This window comes from Podarcis filfolensis (assembly GCF_964270895.1).
Source record: "Podarcis filfolensis genome assembly, chromosome: 13".
In the NCBI taxonomy this organism is placed as follows: Eukaryota; Metazoa; Chordata; class Lepidosauria; order Squamata; family Lacertidae; genus Podarcis; species Podarcis filfolensis.
The window spans coordinates 43,624,325-43,642,272 of NC_139615.1; the positions used below are offsets into that span (position 1 = coordinate 43,624,325).

At 47.3% G+C, this 17,948-nt stretch overlaps 2 protein-coding genes and 1 long non-coding RNA gene across 10 annotated transcripts in view; 1 reads left to right on the plus strand and 2 right to left on the minus strand.

The window, feature by feature from the left end:
* Positions 1-17,948, plus strand: part of LOC310747938 (tigger transposable element-derived protein 1-like) — a 943,100-nt gene that overhangs the window by 153,848 nt on the left and 771,304 nt on the right. The window lies entirely within an intron of this gene.
* LOC310748106 (uncharacterized protein) lies at positions 2,435-12,038 on the minus strand. Of its 7 annotated transcripts, XM_083583689.1 has the most exons (7): positions 11,014-12,038; positions 10,660-10,735; positions 9,870-9,935; positions 8,051-8,118; positions 3,918-4,142; positions 3,332-3,387; positions 2,435-3,057 (listed from the first exon to the last, which is right to left on the minus strand). In XM_083583689.1, the coding sequence occupies exons 1-5, from the start codon at positions 11,062-11,064 to the stop codon at positions 4,101-4,103; spliced, it is 303 nt and encodes a 100-aa protein (XP_083439815.1). In that variant the 5' UTR covers positions 11,065-12,038; the 3' UTR covers positions 2,435-3,057; positions 3,332-3,387; positions 3,918-4,100. The 7 variants fall into 7 exon arrangements, 2 of the variants coding, with proteins under 2 accessions (XP_083439815.1, XP_083439814.1); XM_083583688.1 differs by having other exon boundaries at positions 10,660-12,038; XR_014541087.1 differs by having other exon boundaries at positions 8,051-10,207; positions 10,378-12,038.
* Positions 6,018-7,936, minus strand: LOC310748213. Its single transcript, XR_014541207.1, has 2 exons — positions 7,239-7,936; positions 6,018-6,657 (listed from the first exon to the last, which is right to left on the minus strand). It is a non-coding gene; the product is annotated as an uncharacterized lncRNA (long non-coding RNA).

Genomic DNA, 17,948 nt, shown 5'->3' on the forward strand with positions numbered 1-17,948 from the left:
AGTAGAGCACGAGACTCTTAATCTCCGGGTTGCGGGTTCAAGCCCCATGTGGGGCGAAAAGATTCTTGCATTGCGGGGGGTTGGACTAGATGTCCTCAAGGTCTCTTCCAACTCCACAATTCTGTGATTTATTCTATGGCCATATACTCTGAGACTAAAGGTTTAGCTGTACCCCCAGACCCATCCCACAAAGTAGCAAGATCGTGAAACTTTGGGAAATTCTTTTTAAAATGAGCCTAGGGCTTGCCATTCGGAAGGTCGGCGGTTCAAATCCCTGTGATGGGGTGAGCTCCCATGGTTTGGTCCCTGCTCCTGCCAACCTAGCAGTTCGAAAGCACAAAGTGCAAGTAGATAAATAGGTACCACTCCAACGGGAAGGTAAACGGCGTTTCCGTGTGCTGCACTGGTTTCGTCAGAAGTGGCTTAGTCATGCTGGCCACATGACCCGGAAAAACTGTCTGCGGACAAACGCCGGCTCCCTCGGCCAGTAAAGTGAGATGAGCGCTGCAACCCCAAAGTCGTTCCGACTGAACTTAACTGTCAAGGTCCCTTTACCTTTTAGAACATGTTTAGGAACGATGAGTGTGTAGGTTGCCATTATAATGGAATGACGTCGTGACTTGAAGGTGTGATGTATACGCAGCCTTAGAGTTAAGAAAAGAGAGGCATGGAAAGGCCGTATGGTTCAACCTTGTACTCAACCAGATATTCACAACAGAAAATATAATCTGGGGACCACAGCTGAGGACCTGCCAAACTATCAACAGCTGTGGACAAGTCAAGCCAGGGAGCCAGGCCACATACATCAGTGACGGGTGACGCTGATAATAATAATAATAATAATAATAATAATAATAATAATAATAATAATAATATTATAATAATAATATAATAATAATAATCTTTTCCACTCATCCCTCTGCCCATAAAATATTTCCTTTCCAAATTCAGGTGGGTCAAGGCTAGCTATCTTTACCCAACTCTTGGGGAAAGACACTCTGTAAATGCTCAGAAGTGCTCAGTTCTTTATTATTGTTCTAGGGACGAATGCCAGAATTTGAAAAGAGGTTCTGGGACTAAACCCTGCTAGTTCAAGAAATGCTGATGGGCTAATTTTTTGGATGCAGTTCATGTATGAGTAGCCAGGGAGCATCAGTGCAAGATTTTGCATTGCTGCCTTTTCCCTGAGAGCTGCACCATGTCACCATCAGGGCGATCCAGTCTCCAGAATTAGCAAAATCAATTGTTTTTATCCGACCAGCTTATCCCCCAGTTGTTAAGTAATTCCAGTCCCTGTACTGATGTAACAGCTCATCTGACCCTTCCAAAGTGGGTGCTAAAATAAGTAACAGGTCACCAAGTGGAAAGAGAGCCTGTGGAGCCAACATAATAAGAATCTATGAGGATTTTATTTATAATAATAGGATTCTATTCTATGGGTAGCCAGGGAGGGCCAGGGCGAGATTGCGCATCACTGCATTTCCCTGAGAGCTGCGCCATGGCATCATCCAGGCAAGGCCCATCGCATCTCCCCTGTAGGCTGCCAGATGGACCCCAGAAGCTGCTGAACGTCCACTTGCAGCGTGGCCACCTGGGTGTTTGGCTGAAAAGCAGGAGAAGAAGGCCAAGGCACTAGTGATGAGGAGGGCCAAGTCCCGGCGGAGGATGACTTTGCAGCTCGGCGCCTGGTGTGGTGTCCCATCAAATCGGCCGTGTCCAGTGCGGTAAGCAGTGCATAGGGCAACTGCAAAGCCAAGAAGACCAAGACCAGGGCCAAAATCAAGTGCAGGGCCTTGAGCGACTGGGCACACGGAGAGGCCAGGTGATCGCTGTGTAGCAGGCCGCCATGACTGCGAATGGGAGCACAAAACCCAAGGCCACTTGTGCCAGGCTGATGGCCGCTGTGATGTCTGCTATCCTGCAGAGGTGAACACCCCCGTAGTCCTCAATGTGGGCGTACATGGGGCAGTGCCAAAGCCGCGGAGAGCAGCCACACCAGCCCTGAGCAAAGCCAACCCCAGCAGGTGGCGGAGGAGTGCAGGCGATGGGCGAAAGGTGCCCCCACGATCAGACGTCTCTGCCACTTTGCTTCTCATTGCTTCGGTTGTATTCTGTTTTACTCTGACTTGTGTATTACAAGCGAGCTCTCTGTCTCCCATAAGGAACAAGAACTGTTTTTTTTTTTGTCCTTTTAAGCTGAAAAGCAAGAGAAAAAGGACAATGGTCAAGGACAATGGGAGTTGTAATCAAGCATCACCTGTAGGAGAGCTGCGGTTCCCAAACCCGTCTTATTAGTGTCAGCCTTTTCCCAGAAATGCATCCAGAGCATGAACACGTACGTTCAACTTGTAGGGTGTTCTCCCTGCCCCATGCAATTTTTCCCTTCCTCTTACCTGTTCTATTTACATGGTGGCTTGGGCATGGTGGCTTGGGTTTGCCTACTGCGTAAGGGATGTGGTTGGCTGTGCCTGCCCCTCCAATGCTGCTGCTGCAAAGGTTGAGCCCTTGGTCTTATCCAGCAGACCGTTCTTAGGTGTTTCATAAGGCCCCCCCTCCTTCCCCCTGCCCCCGTACCTGCGACTCATCTGTCATTTTCCTGGGCTCCATTCCCTTCAGGGAGGTGGTTCCCAGGCTGCTGCTTTCTCTCGCTGCAAAGCAAACGAAGGCATCAGCAGGTGCCTGGCTCCCCTCCAAGATAGCACCAGTCTGAGGCATGAGGGCCAGGGACATGGGAGGGAAACATTTTCTCCTACCTCATCTTAGAAGCTTTCCCCACTTGGCCTCCGTACAGGCGTCTGGGCTCCATCCCGGCTGGCCTAGCTCAGAAGCAGCAGCCAAAGTCTCCTCTCTCACAGAAATTAGCTGAGCAGCTGTCTTAATTGGAGGAAGCTTTGGCTGCTGCTTCTGCGCCAGACAGGACCGGGACTGAGCCATGCATGCATGGAGAGGGGGCAGTGGGGAAGAGGCACGAGGGATGGCAACCAGGAACCGTAGGGATGTCCTCTGGTCCTTTATCCCGGGAGCTGGAGTTGGAGCCTCATCCCTGGAGTCATGACTCTGTGGAGGAAGCAGGATATCGTATGGGCTCTCATGTGAATGGGCTCTCATTGTCAGTGGATTCCCCAATTATCGCCTTGTCCCACCATGCTGCTGTGCAAATTTGCAGGGCATAAAATCACTGAGGGCTCCTGAGTTTTGTAATCTTCACAGTTGTACTCTTTTCAAGGAAAATGAGAGTTGTCTCCCAGTTCCCAAATCTGTCTTAATAGTGTCAGCCTTTTTAAAGAAGTGCCTCCGCAGCATGAACACATACTCTCTACTCTCAACTTACCTGTTCTATTTACATGGTGGCTTTGGCAGCAGCCACAGTGGTACAGACAGGAGATCCTGGAAGAAAGAAGGGATCTTTGAAGCAGGGGAGAACTCGATGCTATGCACTGCTTCGAGGGAAGAATCCCTGAACATGTGAATGGTCTTTCACAGACCGAATGCCAGGGACAGAACGTCCCCTCAGACCCCCATTCAGCTGTCACACCCACCCCAGGGACTGAAAGTAGATCCCACTGCGGAGCTCACAAGAGCTGCCTTTTGTCAGGAACCACCAGATGACCAGGAGATGCAGCAGAAGAGCATCTCTAACTGCATGGCTTTAAAATAGGATTAGGTGACTGAACGGAGGAGGGGGCGGTAAAAGGCTACTAGTCCTGATGGAGGAAACAATGCTTCAGAAAAGCTGTTGCAGGAAGTCCCAGGTGGGAAGAGGGCTCTTGGGCTTGGATCCTGCTTGAGGCATTCCCACTCGCATCTGGGTGGTCCCTGGGAGAAGAGGAGGCTGGACCAGACAGGCCCTTGGTCTGATCCTGCAGGCCTTTCTTGTGTGTTTCCTAAGGCAACCGTCTGTCCCCCTGTCCCATTACCTCTGAGGAAAGAGTCCTTCGTCTGGGCTCCAGTCCCTCCCAAGATGTGGTAGCTCCCAGGCTGAGTCTTTCCCTCGCTGCAAAGCAAGTTCTTGCTGGAAGCCACTGGGGGGGGGAAGTGTTCCTACGACTCCCGAAATGTTTCAGAAGGACCCTTTGCTTGCAAATCGGCACTTTGTGACATCAGCTGGCAAACAGGGGCCAGGCTGCTGGGTTGTCAGGCAGCTGAATAAAGAAAAATAAAACCAGGGGGGTCAAAGTGTGCTGGGATGAGGCCATGGTGGGTCACTGTGGGTCAGGCCAGAGGGTGCTGTTGAGGTGTGTGGTTTTCCCTCCCTGGGTTCTGCATCTTGCTCCCCTGCCCCTTCCTTTAGCTGCTTATATAGAATCACAGCATGGTATAATAATAATAATAATAATAATAATAATAATAATAATAATAATAAATTATTTGTATCCAGCCCATCTGGCTGTGTCTCCCCAGTCACTCTGGGCAGCTTCCAACAAAGATTAAAAATACATTAAAATGTCACACATTAAAACATGGCTGCCTTCAGATGTCTTCTAAATGTCAGGTAGTTTATCTCTTTGACATCTGATGGGAGGGCGTTCCACAGGGAGGGCGCCACCACCAAGAAGGCCCTCTGCCTGGTTCCCTGTAACTTGGCTTCTCTCAGTGAGGGAACCGCCAGAAGGCCCTCAGAGCTGGACCTCAGGGTCTGGGCTGAATGATGGGGGTGGAGACGCTCCTTCAGGTATACTGGGCCCTTGAGGCTGTTTAGGGCTTTAAAGGTCAACACCAATATTTTGCATTGTGCTCGGAAATGTACTGGGAGCCAATGTGGTCTTTCAAGACCGGTGTTATGTGGTTTTGGAGGCTGCCCCCATCACCAGAGTTGGTAGAGTTGGAAGGGATCCCAAGGGTCATCTAGTCCAACTCCTGGCAATGCCAGAATCCTGCCCACAGCCAGCCCTGGCTGGGTTCCAGACTCCAACCATTTTCTTACCAAGCAGATGCACTGACCCCTTGCAATTCTACATGGGGTGGAGAAAGGGGAGAGAGAAACGTTTTGCTCTGTAGGGCCGTCACAGGGAGGAGGGAGGAATTGCATTTCAGGGGGTTGGACTAGATGACCCTCAGGGTCCCTTCCAACTCTACAATTCTATGATGCTACGTTTTAAAGAGCATCCAATGTGCCTTTAAAGCACATGGCTTTCCCCTGAATGATCCTGGGCATTGCGGCTTCCCTCTCACAGACCTACGATCTCCAGAACCCCTAACAAACAACAATTCCTGGGATTGTTTAGGGGAAGATATCTGCTTTTTGGAACAGGGATGAAGAACCTGCAGTTTCCTCACCCCCCATTTCCTAGGAACCAGGAACTCAAGTGCTTCTAACAGTATGGTTATAAGGAGCAGCGTGTATAAAATATTGAATGCAATAGGGTTATTAAGGTAATTGTATTAGAATTATTATGGGAATGTCAAGGAGGGAGGGGGAAAGGGAGAATATGGAATTCTGGTGGTGAGTGATGATTGGATGAGGATTTGAAAAGGAGTTTGAATGCGAGGCAGTTGAGAGGCAGTTGAGAGCAGTGGCTTCTGGAGGGGGTGGTTGGGCAAATAACTATTCAGTTTAGGATCAGTAGTCAAAAAGTTTTTGATTTGAGTTTCTACTGAAATGAGGCTGCATCTTAATCTTGTTTTTAAGTTGTATTTTAATCAATTGTTTTTATACCTGGTGTTAGCCGCCCTGAGCCCTGTCTTGGCTGGGGAGGGCAGGGTAGAAATATAAATATAAATTATTATTATTAGTCTAGTCACCATTTTTGTAATAAAGCAGCATATGAGATAAAAAGAATTTGAGGCCATAAGCTCAGGTACACACGTCATCCTACAATCGTTTAGTGAATCATCCCTACAGTCTCCTTTAGTGAGGGTGTAGTACCTAGATTCTGGATCAAACATTGATTTTTTTTTGCTCTTTTCTTGTTTCATAGGTTTATGTTCTGGTTCTAATGATGTAATAGGGGTGGGGGCTCTTTAAATACTGGAGTCTGCCACACACCTTTTCTTTTTTAAAATAAAATAATTCCCCCTCAAAAACACATGCATTGTCTCTTTAGGTTCTTCACTTACATGTGTTGTTAGACATTGGTGTTACATGCAGTACAGGGTTGGGAAGAAAAGAGGGGGGCAGTGTCAGATTTTTGTATAGGCTAAGTAGGCTGAAGCCTAGGGCTTCTAAATCTATGGGGCCTCCCCAGCCTGCCCACCCCCTAGCAGGCAGTCTCCCCTCTCCCAAAATTGCAAACCCAAGACTTCATGCGAGGGCAGGGCAACTCAGGCCCAGCAACTATGAGGCTCAGGGCCAGCCAGTGGGGCCCAATTTGAAACTAGGGCCTAACTTGATTTTTTTTTTTTTGTGGGCCCTAGTTCACAGCCAAAGTCTACAGAATTTTAGAGATATAAATCCGTGTGCTAGGTCATTTTCACAAGGTCAGCAAAGCCCTTCAGAAATCAGATCTGTTATTGAGTTCTTGTGCAAGTTTGTACAGTTCACTTCTGGATTTTTGAAAGGGAATATTTTGATGAGCTTGAGAAACAAGCAAAAGCCACCTTGCCAAATGTTAACTACAAAACAAGGAGACAAAGAGTGAGGGAACGGCAAAGAAATGACAGAAGTGCACCTGATGCCTTAGATGCGCTTTCTTCAAGAGATAAGTTTAGGATAAAATCCTTTATTCCTATTGTAGCCTTATGAGGCTTTGCCCTCGGGTGGGAAAAATATTGCGCCCGGGAGAGGGAAAATGGGAGTCAACAGACACTCAAGGAATAGTTTCGGAGAAAAAGCTTTATTTCTACCATCCATGAACTGGTAGAAGGAGCAAGTGTGATAGTTCACAAACAAGCACAAGTTCACAGTCATTTGCACAGAGTATATATTCCCCTCCCAGTTCCCTCCCCTTTCTCATCCTCTTCCAGAATCCTGCCCCATGAGTTCCTCTGAGCATGAACAGAAAGCTCCTGTCTTGGAACTCTTCCCAGGAAAGGGGGGGTGAGAGCGGTTCAGCATATCCAAAGATGTTGCAACTGAATGAGATAAAAGTCAGTTCTCAGGCCTGCTCTGACAGAGTCTATTCATTAGCTTTTTGAAGCCTTCTCGTACTGATAAAAGAATAACATTTTGCCTTGCAACAGCAGAGCAAATGAGCAGATGCTTAGCTGCTGAGAAAATGATTTTGAAAAGCTTTGAGAAGCTTTGAGCCTGCTTTAGTGGGGGTGTGACTTCGGGCCTAGGTGGGGTCACCTGTCCTCACCTTCTTCACCATATTAGATGCACTTGAAGCCAATTTAAAAAGAAATACTGCGTGCAGTATTTCTTTCTAGTGTGAGTGGGCATTGTTATCTTGTAATATGTTCAGTAGGGCCAGTTCTGGGGTGACTTTGGGTACCTGTTTAGTTATTTTGCTTATTTCTGGTATGACTGCACACACTCCTTTTCTGACTGGGTGGGATCTGCTGGTTCAGACACAGGGTATGTCTGAGAAGGCCCCATGAGGTGATCATGGGGAGGAGATGCGAGGGAAAAACTGTTGTGACATTGATTTCTTGGGCAACTTGGAAGGGCTGTGGTGGGATCCAGAAATGGCAACCTGGAGCCCCGCTGACCACTTAACCTGCTCTCTTCTCCATCAGCTTGGGACCTTTTTCTGAGACACTTGCTGGGTATGATAGCATCCTTTGTCGTTGGAGCATCTTTATCAAGATGCTAACAGATCTGCCTGCCTTTGATCAGTTGTGCTTCAAGGGAAGCTCACCAGTCCTCCAACTCTTTAATATTTTCCAGCCCAGATAGATGTTAACCAAAGGATCTCACAAGAATCATCTCCTTGCAGGGGCAAGGAAGCACAGGAGAATCAGATGCACCACAAGAGCATCTTGGATGGAATGGCTTTCAAAGAGGGCTAGACAATTGCATGGAGGAGAGGCCTATCAAAAGCAACTAGCCGTGATGGCTATGCTCAGCCTCCCCTGTGTTGAAGGGAGCAATGCTTGTGAAAAGCACTTGCTGGAAGCCACAGACTCCCCAAATGCGTTTCACAAGGACTCCTTCCTTCCGCCCCAGTACCTGAGGGTTGTCACATCTCTCCAGGGATTTGGCCAGAATGAAGCAAACGTTGGGGAAAGCCTCTTTCCCTGCAAAGAAAACAGAGCAATCAGCAAGCGCCTGGCTCCCAGCCATGCTAGCACCAGTCTGGCGCATGAGGGTGGGAGACATGGGAAGGAAGCATTCCTATAATATGGGGCACTCAACTGGCATTTCCACTTGCCTGAAGTTGGAGCATTTCCCCCCTTGTTCTGGCCTGCCTCTCTCCTAAGGAAGATACAAGCTCTTGCTGGAATCCACTGGTGTGGAGAGTCTTCCTATGATTCCCAAATGTTTCAGAAGCATCTTTTTGTTCCTTTAGCTGCTTCATATAATCATAGCATGGCAGCGCTGGAAGGGATCCCAAGGGTCATCTAGTCCAACCCCGGGCAATGCAAGGATCCTGCCCACAGCCAGCCCTGGCTGGGCTCCAAACTCCAACCTTCTGGTTACCATTGCAATTCTGCATGGTGTGGAGAAAGGGGAGAGAGAAATGTGTTGCTTACACTCTCATAACACTGATATGAGAGCCACACCATGCAGCCCTTTCAATAAGCAAAGTCTAAAGGGCCATCACAAGGAGGATGGTGCAAGCTTGTTTTCTCCTCCTCCAGAGGCCCTTAGGGCCTGAAACAGTGACTCTCTTTCCTTGGAGGTTTTTAAGCAGCGCTTGGATGCCCATCAGCCATGGATCATCTAGTTGAGATTCCAACATTCCAGGGGGTTGGACTAGATGACCCTCAGGGTCCCTTCCAACTCTACAATTCTATGATGCTATGTTTTAAAGAGCATCCAATGTGCCTTTAAAGCACATGACTTTCCCCTGAATGATCCTGGGCATTGCGGCTTCCCTCTCACAGACCTACGATCTCCAGAACCCCTAACAAACTGCCATTCCCAGGATCATTTGGGGGAAGACATCTGCTTTTTAGAACAGGGATGAAGAACCTGCAGTTTCCTCACCCCCCATTTCCTAGGAACCAGGTACTCAAGTGCTTCTAACAGTATGGTTATAGGGAGCAGCGTGTATAAAATATTGAATGGAATACGGTTATTAAGGTAATTGTATTAGAATTATTATGGGAATGTTAAGGAGGGAGGGGGAAAGGGAGAATATGGAATTCTGGTGGTGAGTGATGATTGGATGAGGATTTGAAAAGGAGTTTGAATGTGAGGCAGTTGAGAGTCAGTTGAGAGCAGTGGGTTCTGGAGGGGGTGGTTGGGCAAATAACTATTCAGTTTAAGGATCAGTGGTGTAGTCGTCATTTTTGTAATAAAGCAGCATATAGGATAAAGAGAATTTGAGGCCATAAGCTCAGGTACACACGTCATCATTTAGTGAATCATCCATACAATCTCCTTTAGTGAGGGTGTAGTACCTAGGTTCTGGACCAAAGATTTTTTGCTTTTTTCTAGGAAGGATGTGGGTGGGGAGAATTCTGGGATTCATCTCCACAGAAGCATTCCCAACCAGGGTGTACATTGGGCTCTCAAATTTAAAGAGTGCCCTGTGCAATGCTAAAATTTGGCACCGCTCCCTCTTGTTCTTCAGCATTGTTTTGGCACCCTCTGCAGCGTGGTGCCCAGTGTAAGCACGCCAGTCATGCCATCCTAAAACGGCCCAGGCCCAACCTTGGGATGTGGTGTTGGCATGGGAGAGGATCACGCTCCGTGTCCTGCCCAGGTGGACCACAGACAAACACTTCACGTAAACTATAGGAATATCTAAATCAGGCCTTCCTCCTCCAGCTGGCAAGATGACTGTGAAAAACTTCCCCTGCCACACAAGGTCACAGCATACCTCCACATTTTGGTTGGTTTCGTGGCACCGCTGCTGGGCTTCTGGAGGTTTTCCCAAACCACGACCCTGTGAAGGAAGAAGGACATTGTACTCTCTAGGCGACAGGGGTGCCGTGGGACGTCCCCAATAATCTTCTTCTGGGGCACAGCACCCTCAAGATTTTCTCTTTCACCCCCTCCTGTCTGCCTTCCCAGTTCCCTCCCTTCCTCAATGTTTGGGGAGCAACTTCCCCTGCCATGGAAGGTCACAGCATGCCTTCAAATTCTGGGTTTCCCCATGGCACCGCTGGGCTGCTTCTTCTTGGCCAAAGCCTTAAGCCGCTCTCCCAAACCATGGCCCTGGGAGAGACGAAGGACATTGTATTTTCCTGGCATAAGCATCCACTCTAGGGCACGAGGGTCCCCAGCGCCCTCCCCAATTATTGGGGGCTGGGGTGAGGCGGGCCTGCTCCACACCCCAGCCCTATGTGGCACATGTGGGGAATGGATTTCCCATGTAATTAACACACCACGACTTGCAATGCTTCCCTACGGTGCCACAGCCACTGCAATGGCCTTCCTGTCAGAGGAGCTGGGGGACAGGAAGGAAAATAAAAACGGAGGAAGTTACCAACCAGTTATTCACAACAGAAAATCTCATCTGGGGACCACAGCTGAGGACCTGCCAAGCTATCGACAGCACAGTGCCCTCAATGTTTTCTCTTTCACCCCCTCCTGTCTGCCTTCCCAGTTCCCTCACTTCCTCAATGTTTGGGGGGCAACATCCCCTGCCACAGAAGGTCACAGCATACCTTCAAATTCTGGTTTCCCCATGGTACCGCTGGGCTGCTGCTTCTTGACCTTAAGCTGCTCTCCCAAACGATGGCCCTGTGAAGAAAGAAGGACATTGTATTGGTTGACATAGGCATCCAACCTAGGGGACAGGGGTCCCGTTGGCCCTTCCCAGTGCTTTTCTTCTGGGGCACAGCCCCCTCGCTTGCTGCTCCTGCCTGGGCACATGACGGCCCGACCCCTGGCTTGGAAGGAGGGGGGTGAGGGGCTGAGGCAAGACAGGCCTGCTCCCCCCCCAAGCTCCGTTTCGCTCAGGTTGGCGCTACGACCTCCTGGCACATGTGGGAAATGGATTCCCCATGGAATTAACATACCACGACGTCCAAGTTGCCATTTTTATACATGGTGGCTTCCCCTTCCTTCATTTGTTCGTGAAGCCTCTGGGCCTCCTACCTTCAGAATCCATTTCTCTCACTGTCATCTGGCAGGCATCCCTCTTGCAGGGCATTATAAGGCTTGCTTGCAAAGCAGCACTTTGTGACATCAGCTGGCAAACAGGGGCCAGGCTGCTGGGTTGTCAGGCAGCTGAATTAAGAAAAAATCGGGGGGTCAAAGTGTGCTGGGATGAGGCCCCCGTGGGTCAGGCCAGAGGGTGCTGTTGGGGTGTGTGGTTGTGTCTCCCCTTGTTGGGCATCTTGCTCCCCTGCCCCTTCCTTTGGCTGCTTGATGGTAGAGTTGGAAGGGATGCCAAGGGTCATCTAGTCCAACCCCCGGCAATGCCAGGATCCTGCCCACAGCCAGCCCTGGCTGGGCTCCAAACTCCAACCATCTCCTTACCAGCCAGATGCACTGACCCCTTGCAATTCTGCCTGGGCTGGAGAAAGGGGAGAGAGAAACGTTTTGCTCTCTGTCCCTCAGGACATGGATATGAGAGCCACACCATGCAGCCCTCTCAATATCTCAAGGGCCATCTCAAGGAGGAAGCTTGTTTTCTCCTGCTCCAGAAGCTCTCAGGACCTGAAGCTGTAGCTTCAAGCTACAAAAAGGAGATTCTGACTCAACTTCAGGAAGAACTTTCTGTCAGGAAGAGCTGTTTGACAGGGGGAAGAAATTCCTCAGGAGGCAGTAGATTCTCCTTCCTTGGAGGTTTTTCGGCAGAGGTGGGATGGCCATCTGCCATGGATGCTTTAGCTGAGATTCCTGCATTGCAGGTGGTTGGACTAGATGACCCTCGGGGGTCCCTCCCAACTCTACATTTCTATGATCCTATGATTTAAAGTGCATCCAATGAGCATTTAAAGTACATGACATCCACCAAATGATCCTGGGCATTGGGGCTTCCCTTTCACATACAATTCCAACCAGAGGCCAACCAGATCATATTGAGAAGCATAGCAGCTAGTAAAGTGACATAATAATAATAATAATAATAACAGTTGTTGTTGTTGTTGTTATTATTATTATTATTATTATTATTATTATTATTATTATTATTTAGACAAAGAAATTCCCAATACATGGTTGCCTTCAGATGTCTTCTAAAAGGAGCAAAGGGCAAGATTCTTTTATTCACAACCAGGACAGATGTACACGCCATCTTCTGGCAAAATCCACCCCAGTAGCAACCAGGAAACTATCTGTTTGTTTCTTTTTTTCTTTTTTTCTTTTGCAGAGGAAAACAGATTTCACTGTAGATTCTGAACTGACAGGAGGTGTGCCTGTTTTGTGCTTGGGTATAAAATGTGAGAAGGAGCCTTGAGTCATCCCCAAGGAAGCTGAGCTGAATGTCTTTCCGCCCCATTGCAAATTCCGTCCTGACTTTGTGCCATTTCATGCCGGCCTGTCATTCGGGGTGTGAGATCACAGCAATGTCTTTGGGGAAAGCCCTGTTATTTAGGAGGTGTGGAGAAGGTAACAGAGCCCTGTCACTTCCTGAGGCAACCACACATTCATTGTTATGGGCTGAATGTCCTTCCTTCCTGTCCTGTTGACTCCCTATGTATAGGAGGCAATTTCAAGGAACTTTTCCCACTCTGTTTTCTCCGGGCTTCTTCTCTCCAGGCTGAAATTCTTCCTGTCCCCCTTTCCACCAACTCAACCATATTGCAGTCTCATCAGTACCTCACAAATTGCCATTACATTGGCACTGTGGTGTCAGAACTATCAAAAGTACCTCACATTTTGCTTTGATGGGGGTAGTCAGTGTTTCCTTCTAGCACGGTGCCTTATCTACCAATAATAATAATAATTTTATTATTTATACCCCACCCATCTGGCTGGGTTTCCCCAGCCACTCTGGGCGGCTTACATAAAAAATTGTAAAGCATTAGAGATTAAAAATTTCCCAATGGCAACATTTTTACACCCGAAAACCATTCATTCTTATTTGTTTGCCGGGAGCATAGACGACATTGCAAGCGTTATCCCACATTTTCTAGTGCATCTTCCTGTCGCTTTCCTTATCATCAAAAATCTGATCTTTTGGGAAAGTGGGTTTGTCGTGCAAAAGCTCCAAATCAATGTAATTGTGCAACCTGAGTTTGTCAGTATATGATTGAATCTCACCTCAAACAGGGACAGTCTCTTATCTGTTTGGCACCAGCTGCAGAACCATTTATCTGCCTAGGTTTAATGTGACAGACAGCTTTATCTGTCTTGCTAGAGGGTTGCCTTCAGATGTCTTCTAAAAGTCAGATACTGTAGTTGTTTATTTCCTTGACATCTGATGGGAGGGTGTTCCACAGGACAGGTGCCACTACCGAGAAGGCCCTCTGCCTGGCTCCCTGTAACTTTACTTCTCGCAGTGAGGGAAATGCCACAAGGCGCTTGGAGCTGGACCTCAGTGTCAGGTCAGAACGATGGGGGCGGAGACGCTACTTCAGGTGGTGAACGGGATGCCAAGGAGAATCCCACGCAGGGCAAGATGGGAATATCCATTCCTTGCCATCAGCCCCTCAAACCTGGCAATTAGAGATGATCTTGGCTCCAAACAGGGAAGCTACGCTTCTGGAAATCTAGGGCAGCAAGTGCCAATATCCACACCAACAGCACAACAGAACCAGGCTGCGGTGCTTCTAAGTTAGAGGCCCATATGCAACATTTAATATGGAGAGATGTCATCCAGAAGTGACCTTCACGGGGCCAACATCTTTGACAACATTAACTCACACCCCATTCAGCAAAGGTCCTTCTCAATTTTAATTAAATGCTTCCTGTGCAGAAATCCTGCCTGTTACATCACTTCCTGTTGATCATGACTGGGGGAACAAGTGAAAGGAGGGGGCTTAAATTACTGGTTTCCTCGCACTATTTCCTTTTCCCTTTTCCTTTTTATAGTGATGGTTGCTGGTCTGATATTACAAAATGGACCAGCTTACAGCAGTTTGTGAAACCTGAACCTATGCATATTTACTTAGAAATCAGTCGCACTGAGTTCAGTGATATTTACTTGCTAGTAACTGCACACAGGATCATGTTGCTAGCCTCAGGTGATATATAAAACAGTGACTGCAGGTGTAGAACAGGTTATTTTTACACCAGATTTTATTCAGTTATGGGAAATCCATATTAAATGCTTTTCAAAAAAACGTGGGCTGGCATTTTTTGTCACCGACGCACTGTGGATGCTTCAATAACTTCTGTGCATGAGAAGCATTTTCACAATATACTCTTGACTTGAAGCAACCTGAGAGAAAAGTGGCATTAGGGCAATGCTGTGCCAGCTGTTAAGTCTTGCCCTACAGCAAGCACAAAAGGGAATAACTAGAGACATGAATGGGAAAGGCTCTAGTTATTTGTTGTTTAGTCGTGTCCGACTCTTCGTGAGCCCATGGACCAGAGCACGCCAGGCACTTCTGTCTTCCACTGCCTCCCGCAGTTTGGTCAAACTCATGTTGGTAGCTTTGAGAACACTGTCCAACCATCTCATCCTCTGTCGTTGAAATATACTCAGAGTCGCAAAGTGATTTCATGCTCTTTATTCAGCTCATAGTGGTGAGGAGGAATGAATGCAAGTCCCCTCAAGGTATCTGCTTTATATACATTATTTACACAATGGGCTGCACATGATTGGCTAATTCCGGAATTCTACTGTAAGCCGATCAGGTTGTGGATTCACTTCTATCTGGAGCATGATTGGGTGGTTCCTGCCAACCAATCATACTGCTGCATTGTTCTAGGACCAATCAGACTGCTGCCTTTTGGATCCTATTGTTCTAGGACCAATCAGACTGCTGCAGTTTGGATCCTATTCAACTCAGTACATAACAGTCGTCCCCTTCTCCTTGGGCCCTCCATCTTTCCCAGCATCAGGGTCTTTTCCAGGGAGTCTTCTCTTCTCATGAGGTGGCCAAAGTACTGGAGCCTCAGCTTCACGATCTGTCATTCCAGTGAGCACTCAGGGCTGATTTCCTTCAGAATGGATTGGTTTGATCATGCAGTCCATGGGACTCTCAAGAGTCTCCTCCAGCACCATAATTCAAATCATCAATTCTTCAGTGATCAGCTTTCTTTATGGTCCAGCTCTCACTTCCATACATCACAAAATAACATTTTTTTTCTTCCAGTAGCACCTTAAAGACCAGCTAAGTTTGTTACTGGTATGAGCTTTTGTGTGCACGCTCAGTTCTTCAGATATCTGAAGGTATCTGAAGAAGTGTGCATGCACACACAAGCTTATACCAATAACAAACTTAGTTGGTCTCTAAGCTGCTACTGGAAGGAATTTTTTTTATTTCGACTACAGCAGACCAACACGGCTACCTACCTGTAACTAGTTCCATACATCACTACTGGGAAAACCATAGCATTAACTACGAGGACCTTTGTTGGCAAGCTCTAGTTATATAAATTCAAAAATGTGAGGGCGTGGACCACTTTGGCCTAATCCAAATGGTGGACAAGTGGGTTTACAGCTACATGATGCTCAAATGCAGATAAGCCTGAAAACTGCCACTTGGAGTGGATTGTGTTTCCATTCCCGCTGGCTTCATTCTATGCTCCTGCGTCAGCACTTGTACCTTGCTGCCAGTTTAGATAGGGAAAACGAGGCATCCTAGGCTCTGTACCTTGCTGTAGGCTAGGGCAGAGTCCGGAAATGAATCATGGATGCTGCGGTGATAGCTGAACTTTCCCACTAGTGCGTCACTCATGTTCAGCTTCTCTTTGTGGGAACAAGAGAGAGATGCAGTTAGGGGTAAAGGATTCCAAGAAGCAACTTGCCTGGGCTCAGACATACTTCTGCTGCCCAGAATCTTCCCGAATACTTCAGGTTCTCCTAATCCCAATCCTGACACAGAAAGATGTGACTCAAATTAAGACCGGATCAGATCTATAGCACAACATAATAATAAATGAATCTGTTCGAAATTTGGGGAAATGTCCAAGTGGAAACTTTTGAAATGTTGTGTTTTGAAATCTGATCTTTGAAACATTACTCTGACCATGCCAGCTGCATGTTAAAGTTTCTTAATTCATTTAAAGCCCTTAATGGTTTTGGCCCTGTCTACTTAGTCTCCACCTCTGTCATTCAGCCCGGACACAAAGATCTAGATTCGAGGATCATTTGACAGTTCCCTCCCTGTGAAAATGAGGTTGCAGGGAACCTAGTAGAGGACACCCTCCCAAGGTTTTTAGCGGGGGCAATTAGAATAAGATCTATTATTTGATCATTGATGTAAACCCCCAAAATGTATTTTCTATAGTTAGGTTTTTACCTCTACCTTCAGTACATTTTATTTTATTGCTATGGCTAGTGGCTGATGCAAATAAAGATTCTTCTGATTCTGACACCTCCCATCAGATGTCAAGGAGATAAAAACTATACAACTTTTAGAAGACATCTGAAAGTTCTTCTGTGTGTTGGAAGCCACCCAGAGTGGGTGGGGCAGTAGTAGTGTTGTTGTTGTTTAGTCATTTAGTTGTGTCCAACTCTTCGTGACCCCATGGACCAGAGCACGCCAGGCACTCCTGTCTTCCACTGCCTCCTGCAGTTTGGTGAAACACATGTTGGTAGCTTTGAGAACACTGTCCAACCATCTCGTCCTCTGTCGTCCCCTTCTCCTTGTGCCCTCCATCTTTCCCAACATCAGGATCTTTTCCAGGGAGTCTTCTCTTCTCATGAGGTGGCCAAAGTATTGGAGCCTCAGCTTCAGGATCTGTCCTTCCCGTGAGCACTCAGGGCTGATTTCCTTCAGAATGGAGAGGTTTGATCTTCTTGCAGTCCATGGGACTCTTAAGAGTCTCCTCCAGCGCCATAATTCAAAAGCATCAATTTTTCGGTGATCAGCCTTCTTTATGGTCTAGCTCTTACTTCCATACATCACTATTTGGAAAACCATAGCTTTGACTATACGGACCTTTGTCAGCAAGGTGATGTCTCTGCTTTTTAAGATGCTATCTAGGTTTGTCATCGCTTTTCTCCCAAGAAGCAGGCGTCTTTTAATTTCGTAACTGCTGTCACCATCTGCAGTGATCATGGAACCCAAGAAAGTAAAATCTCTCGCTGCCTCCATTTCTTCCCCTTCTATTTGCCAGGAGGTGATGGGACCAGTGGCCGTGATCTTAGTTTTTTTTTAATGTTGAGCTTCAGACCATATTTTGCGCTCTCCTCTTTCACCTTCATTAAAAGGTTCTTTAATTCCTCCTCCCTTTCTGCCATCAAGGTTGTGTCATCTGCATATCTGAGGTTGTTGATGTTTCTTCCAGCAATCTTAATTCCGGCTTGGGATTCATCCAGTCCAGCCTTTCGCATGATGAATTCTGCATATAAGTTAAATAAACAGGGAGACAATATACAGGCTTGTTGTACTCCTTTCCCAAATTTGAATCAATCAGTTATTCCATATCCAGTTCTAACTGTAGCTTCTTGTCCCATACAGAGATTTCTCAGGAGACAGATGAGGTGATCAGGCACTCCCACTTCTTTAAGAACTTGCCATAGTTTGCTGTGGTCGACACAGTCAAAGGCTTTTGTGTAGTCAATGAAGCAGAAGTAGATGTTTTTCTGGTACTCTCTAGCTTACTCCATAATCCGGCACATGTTTGCAATTTGGTCTCTGGTTCCTCTGCCCCTTCGAAATCCAGCTTGCACTTCTGGGAGTTCTCGGTCCACATACTGCTTCAGCCTGCCTTGTAGAATTTTAAGCATAAACTTGCTAGCGTGTGAAATGAGTGCAATTGTGCGGTAGTTGGAGCATTCTTTGGCACTGCTCTTCTTTGGGATTGGGATGTAGACTGATCTTCTCCAATCCTCTGGCCACTGCTGAGTTTTCCAAACTTGCTGGCAAGTAGTATTAGTAGTAGTAGTAGT